Genomic DNA, 17,427 nt, shown 5'->3' with positions numbered 1-17,427 from the left:
GGATTAGAATTTTGTATCAAGACAAAGGATGCATCGTTACATGCAGGTGGATGGCTTTGGTCTGCCATTCTAGTCATTTATATGAAGAGGGAATGGCCGAGGATTATCCAGCTATCTCTACCACCGCTATTCGCCTAACTCAACTCATCTCATACCAGACACATGTACTGACCATGTGAGCTCACCAACATTTAATCTCCAATACCTTAATTATTCCACCATCGGCCATTTATCATGAGTGAACAACCGAGCAGTCCTGCACCTGATCAAGGCCACAGAAGAAACAAGCCATCCATAACTCGGTGTATGTGCTGCATTTTGAAGACCCAAGTTCAGCGACCTTTACAGGCAGCTGCCCCTCCATCACTGCCAACGTGGATGAGATTGAACATGAATTACAGATGCTAACGTTCACACATAGCAACAAGACCAAGGTCCTCTACCAAGGGACCTCTGGATGCCGACAAGTCAGTATACAAGTCAACATGGTCAAATTCCCTATCTAACGGCCTGTCAGTGGACTGTTGACATCTCCAACCGCTTCGGCCTCTCAGCTCAGCCCGTCTCTCCAGCCGCCCTCACGATCTTCTTCAGCCAACAACACAGCACAGCCTCGGCCTCCGCCGTCTCCGACTCCTCAGCTAGGAGAAGCAAGACCAAAGGACTTCACATTCCTCTTGCAGCCCGAGATCTACCATCCCCTAAACGTGCAAAACATTCCTCCTGCGTTCCGAAACTCACCAAAGCAGCCTAACTCGGAGACGCCTATAGACGAGCTGCTAGCCAAAGGCCACTTTCGAGCTGCAGCCATTGCAGCAGCCCAAGAGCTAACAGGCTCAACGATAAACGGCACTAGTATTGATCCTCAAGATGCCAGTAGGATCTTTAGGCTTCTGTATACTCGACTTGCGTGTCTCACCCTAATCGATGCTACTTCACTTGCAGCCCAGGAAGCCAAAGCGCTAGAGGATCTCAATGACGCCCGCAGATACATTGATGACAACACGAACGAGCATCTTGTACCATGGGAGCTGCGCGTGCTGCATGTGCGGCTGCAGGCGCTGGGCTTTGGAGATCCCCGCCGAGCCGTCATGAGCTACCATGATCTCGCCAGAGAGGCAAGGGACCGCATCAGAAAAGCATCTTTGTCACATGACAACTCCGCTAGAGAGCTGTGGAAGTCACGTCTCCATGAGCTGGGCATCAAAGTCGCCGGTGCCCTGATTGAGATGGACGATCTCTCTGGCGCAGCACACCACCTGAATAGTCTAAGAGACCGGGGCGATGGTAAACTGGCGCTATCTAAAGCATTGCTTTGGCTGCACCTTGGCGATATAGGGAATGCAAAGCTTTGTGCAAGCCAGTGCTCCGAGGATACCGAGAACGTCGAGAAGCTCATTCTGGCCTTGTGTGACATGGCGGATTCCAATTATGAGGCAGCATTGCAGAAGTGGCAAGAGTTTGACATTACAGTAACAGATGAGATGATTGGCGTAAACCAGGCCGTGTGCTTGATCTATCTTGGACGGATTCAAGAGGTGAGTATATATTCTATTCACACATTGCGGTTGGGGGGATGCAATTGTATTGACTATGGTTCACAGGGGCGAAATATACTGGAGAAGCTGGTCGACTCAGGCCTATCATCGCATACCTTGCTATTCAATCTCTCGACGACATACGAACTTTGCTCGGAAAGGAACCGGATTTTGAAGGGGAGGCTTACGGAGAAGGTGGCTAACATGGAGCAATCACCATTTGGGTGGGAGAAGACGAATGCGGATTTTAAGCTTTGAAACAATCCCTTTTTATAGAAGACTTCATCATCCAGGCGTAAGCTTTTAATCAAATGCTTCAATGAATAATCTGTTGTAGAGATCCTATTCTGTAAATAAAGGGACTGGCCAATACTAATGATCACAACTGTCAAAGGTTTCTAGATTATCATCAAGTCGTCAATCTGCGCATGTTTTTCCGTTGCAAAACAACATCTTTACAATACACGCAACGATACTGATCAAAAACAGCATACAACATGAGCAATAGAAGAAGTCCATATGACTGACAGTGAGTGAGGTGACCGAATATTTCATCTGTTGAAGCTACCGGGTATCCCAACGCTACCCCACACTGGGGCCGTCCCCCATTTCCCAATTCAGCCAGCGAACCGCGGAACCGAACCTCGGTATATTAACGGGATATAACATCTATTAACACCACTATCCCTTCTATTACTTCTCATAACATTTTACACAAATCTCATCCTCTTACTAAAGAAACCACAATTCAAATACTTCAATCCAATTCTTAAAATGTCAGACAGAGTCTCCCAGGTCGTCGGCCACCTCAACTACCCCAAAGGCCTCCTCGCCAACCAAACCGCCATCATCACTGGCGCCGGCCAAGGCATCGGCGCCGAAGCAGCCGTCCTCTTCGCCAACGAAGGCGCAAAAGTCGTCGTCGCAGACATTGACGCCAGTACGTAGCATACCTTCCGCCATAAACAAAAAAGACATATAAACCTCAGTTAATTAATATCGAAACCCGCGTAGAGAAAAGCAACGAGGTAGTAGAATCCATCCGCAAAAACGGCGGCCAAGCCATCTCCGTCCCAGGCGATGTCCTTGACCCAGCATACATCAAGACCCTCATCGCCAAAGCCGCCGAGTTCGGCAACGGCAAGATCCACATCATCGTGGCTTCAGCGGGATACACCTACGACGGCGTCATCCACAAGATGACCGACAAGCAGTGGGAGACCATGATCGCCCTGCACTGCACCGCGCCCTTCAACATGGTGCGCGAGGCCGCGCCGTATTTCCGCGTCAAGGACGGCGAGCCGCGCAACATCATCACCGTCTCATCGACATCTGGCATCCATGGAAACGCCGGCCAGATCAACTACGCGTTGGCGAAATCCGGTCTCGTCGGCTTCACAAAGACCATTGCAAAGGAATGGGGCCCTGCGTTTGGTGTTCGGGCGAATGCCGTTGCCTTTGGCTACATCCAGACTCGTCTGACGGCGGCCAAGGAGGACGGCGGGTTTGTGGTTGGGCCTGATGGTGAAAAGATTGCCATTGGCGTCCCGGGGAGAAAGCCTGGTGTTGCTAGTCCTTCAGATATTCCGCTGGGTCGGCCGGGGACTGCCAAGGAGGCTGCGAGCTCTATCCTGGCCGTGGCGAGTCCGCTGTTCTCGTACGTAACAGGGCAGACTATCATGGTGACAGGTGGTAGAAACATGTAGTCTGCGAGAAAATAGAGATAATGTAATGATGATGTTGTATGAACATGACAAAGAAAAAATGGCAATGGTATATTGAATTAATTGTGAGGCGGAGTTTTGTACTCTTCTCCGCTATATCAACGCCGTCCCACCCCAGTTCTGAACAACTCGTATAAATTCATCCTTGATTTCGTCCGTTTTGACCTGTCCCCTTCCTTTTATATCTCTCTGCTTAGACCTTGAGCCACAGGGAAAACACTCCCTTGGCGTACTCGACAATCTCGTCACCGCCCAGCTTGCTCTCGCCGTACACTCGGTCCACGAAAGAAATGGGCACCTCGGCAACGGTGCAGCCCATGGCCTTGGCGCGAACCATCATCTCCATCTGGAACGTGTATCCCTTGCTCTCCGTGCTCGCAATGACCTTTTCCAGAACGCTCTTCTTGTACAAGCGGAAGCTTCCCGTGAGGTCGCTGACGCCCGGCCGCAGCACGGTGTCGGCAAACAGGTTGGCGCCGCGGCTGACAAACTTGCGCTTCAGGTCCCAGCCAAAGACGCCGCCGTTGCCAGCGTAGCGCGTGCCGGTGACGATGTCGTAGCCGCCCTTCTTCTGCAGGGCAATCATCTCGGGGATGAACTTGGGGTGGTGGCTAAAGTCGGCGTCCATGATAATGACAAAGTTGCCCGTGACAAACTGCAGGCCGTGGACGTAGGCCGTTCCGAGACCCAGCTTGCCGGATCGAGTCTTGAGGACGACGTGGGGGGCGTAGGCCTTGACGAGCTGGTTGGCCACGTCTTGTGTTCCGTCGGGTGAGCCGTCGTCGACGATGACGAGTTCCCAATCCAGTTGGCTACAGAAAAAGCAGGAATTGTCAGTTTGACCAAGGTTCTAAGGTATGATTTCGGGGGGCAGAAGAATGGCCCTACTTCTCTGTAAAGGTGCGGTTCAGCAGCCAGGCCACGATGGGGAGGTTCTTCCTCTCATTGTACGTCGGCAGAATGACCGAGAACTTGTCCTTGGTGCTCTTTGCGGGGGCCATTGTGTAAGTTGTTGTGCAGGAAAGAAGCGCGTAATTGGCGATAAAAGAGTGTGCTGAAGTTGGGTGTTCGCGTCTTTGCAGCTTTCAATGATAGTTGTCCTCCGGCAAGCTGGCGTCTGGCCGAAAAGTGGCAGTTAGGGGGTCACTGGTGGTCGCGGATGACTAAGCATGGATATGACATTTCAAGCATTCTGGTAGCATAGAGACCCTCAGTGCACCGCTTTTGAGGCGAGAGAGAGGTTAAAAACTTGGGCATTTTAAAAATTCAAATATTTAGAGACATTTAGAATAGAGTAGGAAAGAGTAAATAGTGAAGCATAGAGGGTTAAAAGGTCGGAGACGGGACGGGGCGAGGAATTGAGCATCGGGAGACCGCTGGCCGGGCATTTACAGCGCAATGAAACTCGTCCAGAGACATTTTGGAGCTCTCTTGCGCGTTTAAAGCCAGACTGTAAATGCCCAGGTGGTCAATTATTTGTAAAATGATGATTCAAAGATGGTAAGCGGGAAGAGGGAGACAGTAGATGCAGATTGTGTACGTGCAGGCTGTGTCGATACTGCATTTAATACGAGTAGCCAACCTCCAAGAATGCTCAACAAGCTACCATGTCGCAGTACCTGCTTGGGTTCAATTCTCATCAAGTATTGATGATATAAAGCAAACAGGCTTGCAAATAACGAGTCTAGCCGTCGTTTTCCACATCATCATGCAGAAACTCGACGGTCGAGCCCCAGACGTCCAACGTCCAACCTCCAGTAACCGATCCCCGCCTCCGCCAATTTATGCACCCATTCCAGGCACGCTCCAATAAGCATTTCCCACCCAACCACCTCGAAAAAAAGGCAAAAGCAACAAGAAGCCAAACAGACGTGCATTGCATCGGTACATGATCGGGTGCCGCCCCGCCGTCGACGTCGTGACTGGACGAATCCGGAGCTGAAGGGCCTCTCGGTGGCGTCTTGTCCATGTAATGTAAACTAGGACTAGCCAATGCTGCTGCAGCTCCCAGCTTCTTCCCCGCAAGAGTTGCTCGTTTCAACCCACGGTCCCGATGGCGACAATTCACACCGTCCAATATCCCTGGACACCTTCAGCCAGATCCCTCCCAAGCACTGTGCCGCCTCACTTTTTTTGCTCTCTCTCGTGACGAAACTGACTGCTTTGTCTGACTGCTTTTTCCCTTACAGAAACGTAGACGGTACCCACACGGCGCCGCCGGCATAGCCTTTCTAAGTTCCTTGCTCCTCTCCCCCCCATGCCATGCCATGCCATACTAAACCATCCATGGCTTCAACGGCAAAAAGCAACAGGTTCCCTGCCACGGTAAACTGGCGGGCGCGCGACTTCATCTCGGATCAATTAGATGTTACCAGCGTCCATGTACATGTAGTAATCGAACCCATCTGTGGAACCGCGGGTGAAGCTGGCCACCACTGACTTGCTTCTGCTGCTCTTCTTCCTCTTTGCTTCCTCTCCCTCCCTCAATCCCATCGCCCTCTCTCGCCCTTTCATCGGCAACCCAGCCAATGCTCCTGTTCTCTGCTTGCAAGCGCGCATCTCCTCCACCAGCTTCACCTGCGTCTTGCCCGGCCTTTTGATTCCCAGCCTCAAGCTGCCATTGCGCGCGACGCCCGTCCTGATTCTTACGTCATCAACCTCGTATCATGTCTGACGGCATTGCTCCAGCTGTTGACAAAGGTATTGCTGCCAAATTGTTGTCGCGCGACCCTCCAATTGATGTTATCCGTGCCATTGAAACCACCACATGCTCCTCCCTTGATTGTGCTCCTAAAAAACCCCGTCGCGTCCCAGCGTGTTGACAACATTGAAAACATCCTTGCTGACTTGGAACCTCCATCAAACAGTCGGTCCGCCTGTGTCTACAGCTCCCGAAGCTCAAGCTGGAGCTCCGACCATGGCCATGGACACGGACACTGCCAAGCCAGAAGCCCCTGCCTCTGTGAATCCCCCAACTTCTCTTGAAAAGCCCAAAGAGCCCCCCATCATCGCTGAAACCAAAGCTCCCGAGGAGGCAAAGCCGACAGAGGAGCCCCTCTCAATCGCTGATGCTTTTAAGCTGGCTCATAAAACCCCACGGCCCGTCGAAGTCCAGTCCGTCCCCGAGACTCCCGTCAATCTGGCGACTCCCGTAAATGGATCACCACGACCGGAGCTGAACATCCCCACTGAGCCAGCAGAGCCCGAGAAGCCACAGGAAGAGCCCGTCATCATCACTGAGGCCGAAGAGCCGCTGCCAACTCCCACGGCTTCCGCCCCCGGCAGTGATGTCGGCCCCGACTCCATTGTTGACAAGCCGGTGACTCCAAATGGCGAATCAAAGCCAGCTGAGCTAATGGCCGGCGCTCTTCAGCCCACCGCCGCAGACGCCAAGTCCGAGACGTCGGAAACGGCCACTGGCGAGAAGCGCAAGGCCGACGTTGCCGTCGCGACTGCGGTTGACGAACCAGCCGCCGAGAAAGAAGAGTCTGAAGACAGCGAGCCCGCAGACAAAAAGGCCAAGATTGATAATGGCAACGGCAAGGCGACCAATGGCGGACCCCGGAAGCCAGGCCGCCCCAAGAAGGACAAGAAGGCTGCTCCCGTCATTGGCAAGACCTTGCGTAAGACTCGGAGTCAGGGACCTGTGGAGATTTAAAGGCGAAATAGGCTGAAAAAAAGCAACTCTTTTGCCGAAGCCTTTCCTTTTTTTCTTCTTCATTTTCATTTTCATTCTTATCAATTCTTTCCTTAAGGCGAAATGGCTCGCTTTGATTGATGGGAGTGCTGGTTTCTTCTGGTTCGTCGCTGTATATTGTTCCCACGCAAAAATCTGGTGCCAAAATGGATGAATGGTATGACTTACATGTTGGGTATACCTGTATCATTGGCAGGCTTCATTGTTTGTTTGTTTCATTTTCTTTGTAGTTTTCAATGATAATGGAAAATTAAAGATATAAAAAGCATAGCCAGTGATTGATTGCTGCTCCTCATAGCGGGTTGTGCGCATTGTACCTCGTCCTCGTATGTTGTGGGTGCATCTCTCCGTAATCAAGTATACGAATGATTCATCACCGAAATTCGGATAATGTCCAATGCCTTGACAATTCAAGACCTCAAACAGAATATGTCAATCGAGAAGATGGTCACTAATTGTCAATGGATCTCCTATTAGTATAAGCTCAATGCCCCGAAAGACTCTCCTCACATACCCTCAAAAGTTGTTTACATATAAAAGTTGACGGTTAGTCTCGTCGACATCTAAACAGACCTCCCCAGTATATCTAGGCGCCCAATGTTATCTTCTTCCATGTCTAGGCCTGAAGATCGCCAAGCATGGCCGCCGGTATGTCACTGCATCAGACCAATCTTCAATGTCATCAACTGTAGTTTCTTATGCGTATCAACACGATCGAAATCTTGGGGGTAGGGAAATCCGCAGAAACGACAGCAAATCCCCTATGAGAAGGGGGCACTGCTGGAAGAATAAGCGCGAGGTAATTAAATAGTGTTGTGTTCCTAAAGAAAAGGTGATGGACATGGAATACCCAAAGGCTATGATGAAGCTGAAGAGGAAATCGAGGTAATCAAGAAGGCTCATTCTGGCTGCGGGTCTAGAATAGCATTCAATGTGTTTTGAGACTAGATTACAATGCTGTATCCGTAACTACGGCAGGCTTGAAATGAGATTTTGTGGTCTTAATTTCGGGAGATTCCCTCGACCAACATTTACCTACCTAGGTACTAGGTAGTACATGATGTGGTTGAATTCTTAGGCATCCATGGCCTGCAGTGCGCGGCGAATCTTCATATGTCTCTACCTTGAACAATACCTCACTAATTACATGTGCTGGAGCTTTCCGTTGCCAACCAGGCTATATGGCGTGCTGTCTTGGTAATATTATTTCGTGAGGCTCCTGTTTGTGCCATCTACTAATATGGCATCTACCATTGATCATACATGTGCAAATATCGCAGCGCTGGCCATGAAGGATAGGTGACGAGGTAGCACGAAAAGCAACTTTGCGACAAGCGCAACTATGGAAAGGACCAAACTGTGAGACTTAGATTAGGAGATTGATCTATTTAAGGCTACATATCGATACGAAGAAAAAAGAAAGATGGCATAAAATTAAATCATCCGATAGACTATTCTTATCTTCCTTTCACTGCCTCAGTGCACGATGTATGTACCTAAAACATCAGCACGCACTCCTCAGCCGAGCTTACATGAACATCGAATATGACTCTATTTAGGCTTTTACATAAATGATAGATGAGAAGTCGGCTTAGATTCTGCATTCGTTCTATATAAAGCCTCTGTTGGAGCAGTGCATCAAACATTACCTACCTATCTATCGTCAGCTCCGGGAATAGACTCTCCCGTATCCATATCTGCACTGATGAGTGTCCGGTACATGCAAGTGAGCTGCAGTGCTTCAGCACTTCAGCACCCCAGTCCCCTGTTCACCCCGGATATCCGGGCATTCTAGCACTCCGTAGTGGAGTGGTTGGGCCATTGGCGCCCACCAAACGCAATGCACGGCCGGGATCGCAGATTCAGGGGGAAGAAATTCGCCGTGCCTGGAGTCCCCATGAAGATGAAGCGACTTTCGCTTGAATATGGATTGGATGGCAGTGGTTCCGACGCGGATAACTGATTACATCACCAATGCTCGCCGCGGCAGACGATGCTCGTATAGAATTTGCCGACTTCAACCTATGCAAACGTGGAGGCCTCGCCTCTCCATCTGCTCTGCGCAAGTCTCAATTGCAGCGAGAAATCGATATCGCATGCATTGATGTCGCGTGACAAGGAGAGCAGTGTTTTGTTGCCCGTCGCATTTCTTAACTATATATTACTAAGATGATGAGATGTACCGTATGTACATGCGCTGCAAGGATTGTAAGCCCCAAATTGAGCTCAACACTCGCGATAACAGGCCGAGTACGAGTTTGTCGTACTGATGATGCATACGCCAGGCATACGACTGTTGCAGAGTCGAGTTTTCAAACTTGGGATTCCGCTTCCAAGACTTTCTCTAGGACGAAAGTGGCTGTATGATTCAATTGGAATGCAGAATTGGCCCCGGGCATGCCCAGGGATCGTCGCTGTCTGTGGCGAAGCACAGATCGGCTATAGCCGTCCAACTCCTGGCCCTGCCGCTAGACCCGAGTGTTTTGCGTGCTTATTCCAGCTACTCAGGTCAGAGTCTGTGTGTATGTATGTGTGTATTTTAAGCATTGTTAAGTTTCAATCACTAGATTTCGACATACATTGGCGGAATCAGCACGTAAAACCCCCCGATCGTGATCACGATGGGTACAGTATTAGTGGTGTGTCAAGTGTCAATCAGAACCCGCTGGTGGCAAAAATAGCAACTCGGGCATTCATCCCAGCGAGGATCTCTCAAAGGGACCCCGCAGCGATGATCATTACTTCTTGAAATCCAATAGCTTCTGTCAGCAGTTCCCTAGAGAGATAGAGAGAGAGAGCCAAGAGAGCATGTACGAGCATGTAGATATTTTCGTGTTTGAGGCGATAGTCGAAATGAGCTATGGAGCACGAAGCGCGCATGCATGAAAGAAGCAAATACGACATTTGATATGATGCAGAGGGACGGATAAGGTAGGGCACCTACTAATGCATGCAGGCGTGCATATGGCGCGAGGATAAAAATACCTGTACGAGTAACTACCAAGATTGGACTGTGGCTGGCTGGCTGATTGGAATTTGAGCCATTCATTCGTTGGGGCAGTCATTCAGTCATTTTCACTCATTCTTTTTCCTTTGTCGTCTCTCCCATCTTACCCAGTAGAGATATTCCTGTACATAGTACTAACTTACTCGTACAGTCCAGTGCATGTACAGACAGTAACGCCCAGTAAAATGCCCCGTCTAGTGCTTATAACATCCATGCTGCCAGCAGGTGTCAAGTCGCCCTGCTGAGTACCAACGCTCTACTCATCAAGCTCTTCAAATCCTCGTATTCTGCGTCTCTCTCTCCCCACCGCACTGCGGCCCACTCAACACTCGCCGGTTCCTGGCATCAAACCGCCACCACTCAGGTTCCGCGTGCTAAGCAGCCGCTAACGCTGCAGTGGCTTTAAGGGGTTGCAAAAATAGCAGTCGAGCTTTCTTGGGAGACAAACCGTAGTAGCCACTCCGCGACTTAGTGGCCACTCGAGGCCTCTTGGGGTCTTGGGGCCCAGCCTTTGCGAGTCCACAAGGGGCAGCGCCGGACAGGGGCGCGGGCCAATGGGAGGCGCGGCGGCGACGCTGTTTGAGCCGTGAGCGTTTGGGCGAAACGGGGGGTGGAGGTGCGAAGAAGAGAAAAAAAGAAGGAAAAAAATTGCCTGAAACAAAGGTCCCCAGTTATCTGTGTCTGGAGTTGAGGCCACTAAGCTGGACGTGGACTGGACGGGCTACTTGACAAGGCTGGACTTGGACTGTAGAGTGAATTCAACAAAGATCAATGGAAGAAAGATGTAGTGGATGAGATTTTTGAGGGCTCGTGAATGCTGTCCCAGGTTTGTTAGTAGATATCAATACAGCACGTATCAATACTATTCCCACCTGATTTAATAATAGACGCACTTAAATAGTGCATTTACAGGCATGATCACCAGATTGTCATCGCGTCTTGGGCATCTGGCACACTAACACGTCCATTGATCTTCTATCGATTACCCGCTCTGGCATGTGGCCTCACTCAACCCACCACCTCTTTCAACTCCATACTTTTTTTTTTTGTTCCAGCGGCCTCTCTCTCTTTAGGGCACCGGATAGAGCGTCAGATGCATCCATTTTAACGGCCCTGGACCCTCTCTTGGCGTGTCTCGCTTCTCCATCCGAGCTTGGGCCCCGATGCCATCTGTGATCCTCGACGCAACACTGGCAGCACACGCGGGCACACCATCCCCATCCAGGCATCGCCCTGGTTCCCTCTTTTCCTGCTCACCTGGCCACTCGAAACCCCCATCCGAATGACCCCCTGGTCTGGTCGCCTCGAGCCTTTCCTCTTTCTTGTGCTTCCTCTTTCAGTTCTTTCTTCTTCTTCTTCTTCTTCTGCCCTCCAAAAGCCCTGCTCGTTCTGCGCTTCTCTAGCAGACAGCGTCCCTCGTTTTGTGCGTCTCGGTTTTTGCTTGGGTTTTCATCCACTCTCGTTTCTGGTTTCCCGCCCTTCGCTCGCTGCTCGATCTGGCGACTTGGCAACCGACAGGCATCATCGCAAGCGACATTGCCCCTGACATCACGCTGGTGACGCAACACTCGGATTGCGGATTCCTCTTGGGGACGCGTTTTCTCGGCCAGCCTTTGAGCTCTTGATTGAGCCACGACCGGCCCTGTATCCGCTGCTCGGCGCAACAAGTCACCAACAAAGCTGCTACCCGCCTCTTTAACGCTCTCGTTTGCGCGGTAGAAATTCAACCAGTGTCGATATTGCGCCCTGCTTTTCTTCTTCCTTTCCTCTTATTCTTTGGTTTCAGCGGACAAGTAAACAGGTCTTCTGCCCTTGGTGGGCGCCCCAATCTACATCATGACCTTTCAAGACCCTATCATACAATGGCTTCGGGCGCGCGACGACAGCAACACCCCCAGCTCCGATAGCAACAATCCTGCGAACCAGCTGCTAAATCTGCTCAAGGATCCCTTCTCGGGAACGGTTAGTCAATCACCTTCACCGGGCGCAGTGTCTTTTTTTTCATAATTCTAACTTGGCGGCCTTGTAGCTTGCGTCGGCTTCCGTTTACTCTGCCTTGGGTATTTCCCTCGGTATCACAGCCTTTGTCGCCCTCGTCTTCTCCTTCATTAGACCTTACAATCAGTCGGTGTACGCCCCGAAGCTAAAGCATGTCGACGACAAGCACGCTCCGCCTCCCCTGGGCAAGAAGCCGTGGTCGTGGATCTTGCCCTTGATGAGCACCCAAGAAGAACAGCTGATTCAAACCATCGGCATGGATGCCACTGTCTTCCTGCGCGTGATGCGCATGTGCCGCAACATATTCTGTGTCCTTGCCATCATTGGCATCGGCATCCTTGTCCCGATTCACTCAACCAAGTCTGTCAAGTTTCCTGGGGAGACAACCGACTCCAACAGCTGGATTACCACCATTACTCCCTTGAATGTCTACGGTAAATGGATGTGGGCGCAAGTAGTCATTGCTTGGGTCTTCGACGTCATCGTCTGCTTCTTTCTGTGGTGGAACTATCGCAGGATAATGCAGCTTCGGCGCAAGTACTTTGAGAGTGAGGACTATCAAAGCAGTCTGCACTCACGAACGCTAATGGTAAGCTGGCTGCTCATTGTCGAAATTCTCCCTCTGCTTTGCCTGAATCGCAAAAAAATAAATAAGAATAAAAATAAAAATAAAACGGCCAACTGACCATGAACCTAGCTGTACGACATCCCCAAGCAAGGCTGTTCTGATGAAGGCATTGCGCGCATCATTGACGGTGTCGCGCCCAACTCATCTTTCGCGCGAACTGCCATTGCCAGAAACGTCAAGGACCTCCCCGACCTCATTGCGGCGCACGATCGAGCGGTTCGAAAACTGGAAAAGGTCCTGGCCATCTATCTCAAGAATCCCCAGAGCCTGCCGCCGCGACCAACCTGCAAGCCTTCCAGGAAAGACCGCTCATACGGCACTTATCCAAAGGGCCAGCGACTGGATGCCATTGAGTACTACACACAGCGCATTCGAGAACTCGAGGTGGAGATCAAGGAGGTCAGAGCCAGTGTCGACAAGCGGAGCTCCATGCCTTTCGGATTTGCCAGTTACTCGGACGTTTCCGAGGCGCACGAGATTGCCTACATCACCCGCAAAAAGAAGCCCCACGGCACTACCATCAAGCTGGCGCCAAAGCCCATCGACATCATCTGGCAAAACATGCCGCTGTCCAGCTCTACTCGAAGTCGCAGACGGTGGATTAACAGTTTTTGGATTGTCCTTTTGACCTTTTTATGGATTGCGCCCAACGCCATGATTGCCATCTTCCTCGTCAACTTGGGAAATCTGGGCAAGGTTTGGCACGGATTCCAAGTGTCACTGGAAAAGGAAACCACTTTCTGGGGCATTGTTCAGGGTATTGCATCCCCCGCCATCACGTCGGGTGTCTACCTGGCTCTCCCCGTCATCTTCCGTCGCCTGTCCATCAGGGCAGGAGACAAGACGAAGACGGGACGTGAGAGACACGTCATGGCCAAGCTCTACTCCTTCTTCGTCTTCAACAACCTCATCGTCTTCTCCTTCTTCAGTGTCATCTGGTCTTTTGTTGCTGCCGTCATCACCGACGCTGACGATGGACTGAACGCCTGGGACGCCATCGTCAAGGAAAACATTGCACTCGGCATCTTCACAGCCTTTTGCAAAAACAGCCCCTTTTGGATCACCTACCTTCTGCAGCGGCAGCTCGGTGCCGCCATTGATCTCGCTCAGCTCTGGCCGCTCATCAGTGCCTTTTTCCTCAAGAGGTTCTCCAGCCCTACGCCGCGAGAGCTTATTGATCTGACGGCCCCGCCAGCGTTTGATTATGCCAGTTACTACTGCTACTTCCTCTACTACTCGACCGTCACGCTGTGCTTCGCGGGTATTCAGCCCCTTGTTCTTCTCGCGACGGCTCTGTACTTTTGCATCGATTCCTTCTTGAAGAAGTACTTGATCCTGTACCGCTTCGTTACCAAGACGGAGTCTGGTGGCTTGTTCTGGCGTGTCGTCTTCAACCGCTTCATCTTCGGCACCATCTTGTCCAATGGTGTTTTCCTGCTGACGTGCTGGGTGCGCGGAGATGCTTCTCACATTCAATTCTATGCCGTGTGCCCCTTGCCTATTCTCCTGATCCTCTTTAAGATTTACTGCGGAAAAACCTTTGACGATAGGATCCGATACTACAGGATATCTGCTCAACGAAACCAAGGCCCTGATGGTATGCAGAAGGAGAACCGCCTCCGAAATGAGAAGCTGGCCAGTCGCTTTGGCCACCCGGCTCTATACAAGCCCCTCATCACTCCCATGGTCCACCAGAAGGCACAGAACCTGCTCCCGTCCGTTTACTCGGGACGGCTGACTGACGGCAGAGAGGGCGGAAACAATGCGGACCTGATGACTGTTAGCGGTTACTCGGACGTGTACGCCCTCAACGCTATGCAAGGTGGTAAGCCCGGCAAAGCTGCTGACGGGGTGCCTGGATTTGAATACGTCTCGGAGGCGCACATGGACTTTGAGTATTACAAGAACCGAGCAGAGTTTACTGAAGAGCACGGAGGCGGTGAAATGTACGGCAAGGAGTTTGATAGCTTTAGGCCAGGGACGCCCGGCTCGCTCGACAGCAGCTCCAGGCCAGGAACACCATCCAACCGCCACGCCACGCCCTTTTCTCCCGGAAACGTGAAGCTGCCGACGCCGCAGGAAACAAGCTACCAGTCCTACAGGCCCAGCCCCTACGCAGACGATTCCATCGGTCGCCATCGCAGCCCGCTCTATGCTCAAGATAACGGCAGTTCATCAGGCCTGGTGAGCAATGCCGTGGGCCCGGCCATGGTGCCGCCCGCGTCGTATCGAGACGTGTCTCAGGAACGGTCACGGAGTCCCGCATTGGGTATGCCTCTGGCAGGCTATCAGGAAGTATCGCTTGATCGGACCCGGAGTCCAGCAGTCGGTTCGCCAGCCTCAACGCCCGGCGCGGGGGTGGGCGGACCGCGGGGATACAGCGGCCTCCCCCAACAAGAGGAACAGGATGCCGACCCCATGCAGTACAACTACTTTAGGGGCGGATCTCGACCGACAAAGCCTCCCGGACAGGGCTGGTAAAAGAGAACATGTGACAAGAAAGAAGCAAATGGCTGCCGCAGTCCTTAATAAGAGGGGCTCGGATGAATGAGGCGGTATATATTTTGTGTTTTGACAGAAGGGCTTTGCAAGGCGTTTACGGGCTTTAGACTAGATGGCTGAGACCTCTGGATTTTTGAGATGAGAGGCATAGCACCTTTTTGACATTTCTGGTTTTTCTTTTTGGAGACTTTTCTGCACTACTTGGATAAAATGTCCAGTTATTTTTTGACTTCTTGGATAGGATATGAAAGAAATATTACGAAGCTTTGTTGTACATGGTCCTTTTTCTCAGTTAAAGTATATATCATATTATTATTATTATCATATTGATGTAGAGTGTTGAGATTAATATTACTCGGTCCTTTGTGTGCGTCTGTCATAATCCAGCTGTAAGGTGTGTTCCATGATGTTAGATGTAAAAAAACGTTACCCGTGTTCTTTTTCTTTTCTTTTTTATTCCTTCTTTTTTTTCTCTGTCTTTGTCTTTCTGTTGTTTTTTATCTTGTTTTCTTTGTCTTTGTTTTGTCCTTTCTAGCAAAAATCCAAACATCTAGACAAACATCTCGCCAGTCTCATGAAACTTTGCAGCATACGAACTCAGATCCTCAGCGAGCCAGTCCGCCACCTCTTCCTTCAACACAGCATTATGCCACGACAAGCCAATAGTCAACTTGGACCCAGCCACGCTCGCAACATTGATAGCCACCGGCGCTCCAGCAGCCATGGCTCCATTCGTAAAGAGCAAGCGCGTGGCCCGGGGCACGTCTGCTTCTGCCTCTGCCGGGTTCTTGAGCACGCCAATGTTGCTAATCTCCCAGGACTCGGTGCGCGGCCTGCCGTCCCTGCCGCGCCAGAAGGAGAACCAGTCGCTGACATACTTGAGCATGCCCGAGACGTCGTCGTGGGGCAAGGATTTGAGCTTGTCGGCGAGGTGGTCCTTGACGTGCAGCGCGTTTTGCCATATCAGGGCGTTGGTATCGGCATCAGGGGCGCGCAGAGCGGACACCATCTCTGGAGGGAAATGATGTACGGTGGCGGCGACGAGACAGCGGAGGGAAGTCACGTATGCGGGATCCATGGAGGGAGAAGTGAAGGGTCGAAGGCTGATGGGCGTGGACGCTGCGAAGGCGGGTGCCTCTGTTGGAGAGGGGATGCGGGATGACAGAGAGGCGAGGACGAGAGAGTGTAGGAGAGCCGTGATGGTGACGGAATGTTCTCTGCAGGCGGAGAGGAGCGTTGCGAGGACCTCGGGCGAGATGTCGATGGGCTTGACGCGCGTCTTGTAGGGCAGGGAGAAGTCGACGGGGAGGGCGTTCCAGATGGGCTGCTTGGGGGGCTGGAGGAACGTTGGGCCGAGGGCGGTCCAGAGAGTTTTCACGGTATAGCTGATTGAGAGGGTGAAGTTGACGACTTGTTCCTGAGGTTCAGGGAGTGACGACGGTTCTGGAAAGGAGAGGACAAGCTCTGGCTCGGCTGGGACTTGTTGGCCCTGGTAAGCAGGTGTTGCGAGAAGCATCTCGTGGAAGCGGCGGCCACTGGTTCCGTCCATAAGAGAGTGATGGAACGCAAAGAAGACGTCTTCCTGCCCCTTCAACTGCTCAACGACTTCGTCGTTGTCGCTACTAGGCCTCAGGATGGTGATTCTCCAGGGAGGCCTCACAGCTAAATCCTGGAATTTTTGGTCATGCTCCCAGCCCTGCTGCTCGGCAACTTTGTCCTCGTACTCTTGTACGGACTGACAAGGCACGGCAACGACGGAGACTTGGTCGCGCAGATCGATGGAGGGGATGTGTACGAAGTGGGCGTCGTTTGTGTCGTCCCCCGTGATGCCAACACGCAGCATGGGCTGGTCCTTGATGACGGTTGCGAGAGCAGCGAAGAAGTTTGGGCTGATGGATGTGCCGTCGGGGAGAGAGGATGGAGGGTGGGAGTAGCGGCATGATACGGTGACGCAGCGGTAGATGCCGAGACTGTGACGGGAGGAAGAGAAGTGTTCACTGGATGGGGTGTGAGTATATGATGATGTTAAGGTGAGGTGAGGTAAGGGAGAGAGGTGAAGGGCTTACTTGTCTCCGAGTTTGCGGAGGATTTGGGGTGTGTTGACGGAGCCCATTATGATTCAATTGGATTGTTTATGATTGATTGACTGGTGAATTGGGCTGAAATAGAGGGACAGCTTGGATGTTGCTGCCTGATGGTTTGACAGGATGTCTTGGTGGTGAGGGTGAAGAGCCCTGCAGACCTCGTCACTTATTACTACCGAGGTATGTGTATTATATGATGGGATGATGTTGGTTAAATCAGTAATGAAGAAAGATGAGAGATGAGAGAAG

The 17,427-nt window shown here is 51.5% G+C and overlaps 6 protein-coding genes across 6 annotated transcripts; 4 read left to right on the top strand and 2 right to left on the bottom strand.

Annotated features, from left to right (window-relative positions):
- Positions 1–234: 234 nt before the first annotated feature.
- On the top strand, positions 235–1,796 carry T069G_07588 (uncharacterized protein; the record flags this gene model as incomplete). Its single annotated transcript, XM_056174798.1, has 4 exons — positions 235–304; positions 422–467; positions 518–1,538; positions 1,605–1,796. The coding sequence occupies 4 exons, from the start codon at positions 235–237 to the stop codon at positions 1,794–1,796; spliced, it is 1,329 nt and encodes a 442-aa protein (XP_056028377.1).
- A 516-nt stretch (positions 1,797–2,312) lies between these two features.
- On the top strand, positions 2,313–3,244 carry T069G_07587 (enoyl-(Acyl carrier protein) reductase domain-containing protein; the record flags this gene model as incomplete). Its single annotated transcript, XM_056174797.1, has 2 exons — positions 2,313–2,478; positions 2,553–3,244. 2 exons carry the CDS (start codon positions 2,313–2,315, stop codon positions 3,242–3,244), a joined length of 858 nt encoding a protein of 285 aa, XP_056028376.1.
- Positions 3,245–3,455: 211 nt separating this feature from the next.
- T069G_07586 (glycosyl transferase family 2 domain-containing protein) lies at positions 3,456–4,263 on the bottom strand (the record flags this gene model as incomplete). Its single annotated transcript, XM_056174796.1, has 2 exons — positions 3,456–4,074; positions 4,151–4,263. The coding sequence occupies 2 exons, from the start codon at positions 4,261–4,263 to the stop codon at positions 3,456–3,458; spliced, it is 732 nt and encodes a 243-aa protein (XP_056028375.1).
- Positions 4,264–5,928: 1,665 nt separating this feature from the next.
- On the top strand, positions 5,929–6,920 carry T069G_07585 (uncharacterized protein; the record flags this gene model as incomplete). The annotated part of the gene is made up of 2 exons (XM_056174795.1): positions 5,929–5,962; positions 6,130–6,920. 2 exons carry the CDS (start codon positions 5,929–5,931, stop codon positions 6,918–6,920), a joined length of 825 nt encoding a protein of 274 aa, XP_056028374.1.
- Positions 6,921–11,802: 4,882 nt separating this feature from the next.
- T069G_07584 (calcium-dependent channel, 7TM region, putative phosphate domain-containing protein) lies at positions 11,803–15,073 on the top strand (the record flags this gene model as incomplete). The annotated part of the gene is made up of 5 exons (XM_056174794.1): positions 11,803–11,928; positions 11,996–12,553; positions 12,662–14,538; positions 14,593–14,861; positions 14,931–15,073. The coding sequence occupies 5 exons, from the start codon at positions 11,803–11,805 to the stop codon at positions 15,071–15,073; spliced, it is 2,973 nt and encodes a 990-aa protein (XP_056028373.1).
- A 571-nt stretch (positions 15,074–15,644) lies between these two features.
- T069G_07583 (alcohol acetyltransferase domain-containing protein) lies at positions 15,645–17,207 on the bottom strand (the record flags this gene model as incomplete). The annotated part of the gene is made up of 2 exons (XM_056174793.1): positions 15,645–17,091; positions 17,161–17,207. 2 exons carry the CDS (start codon positions 17,205–17,207, stop codon positions 15,645–15,647), a joined length of 1,494 nt encoding a protein of 497 aa, XP_056028372.1.
- Between the last annotated feature and the right edge of the window lie 220 nt (positions 17,208–17,427).

This window comes from Trichoderma breve, chromosome 4 (genome assembly GCF_028502605.1).
Source record: "Trichoderma breve strain T069 chromosome 4, whole genome shotgun sequence".
Lineage (NCBI taxonomy): Eukaryota > Fungi > Ascomycota > Sordariomycetes > Hypocreales > Hypocreaceae > Trichoderma > Trichoderma breve.
This window is presented reverse-complemented; position numbering and strand designations above follow the sequence as displayed.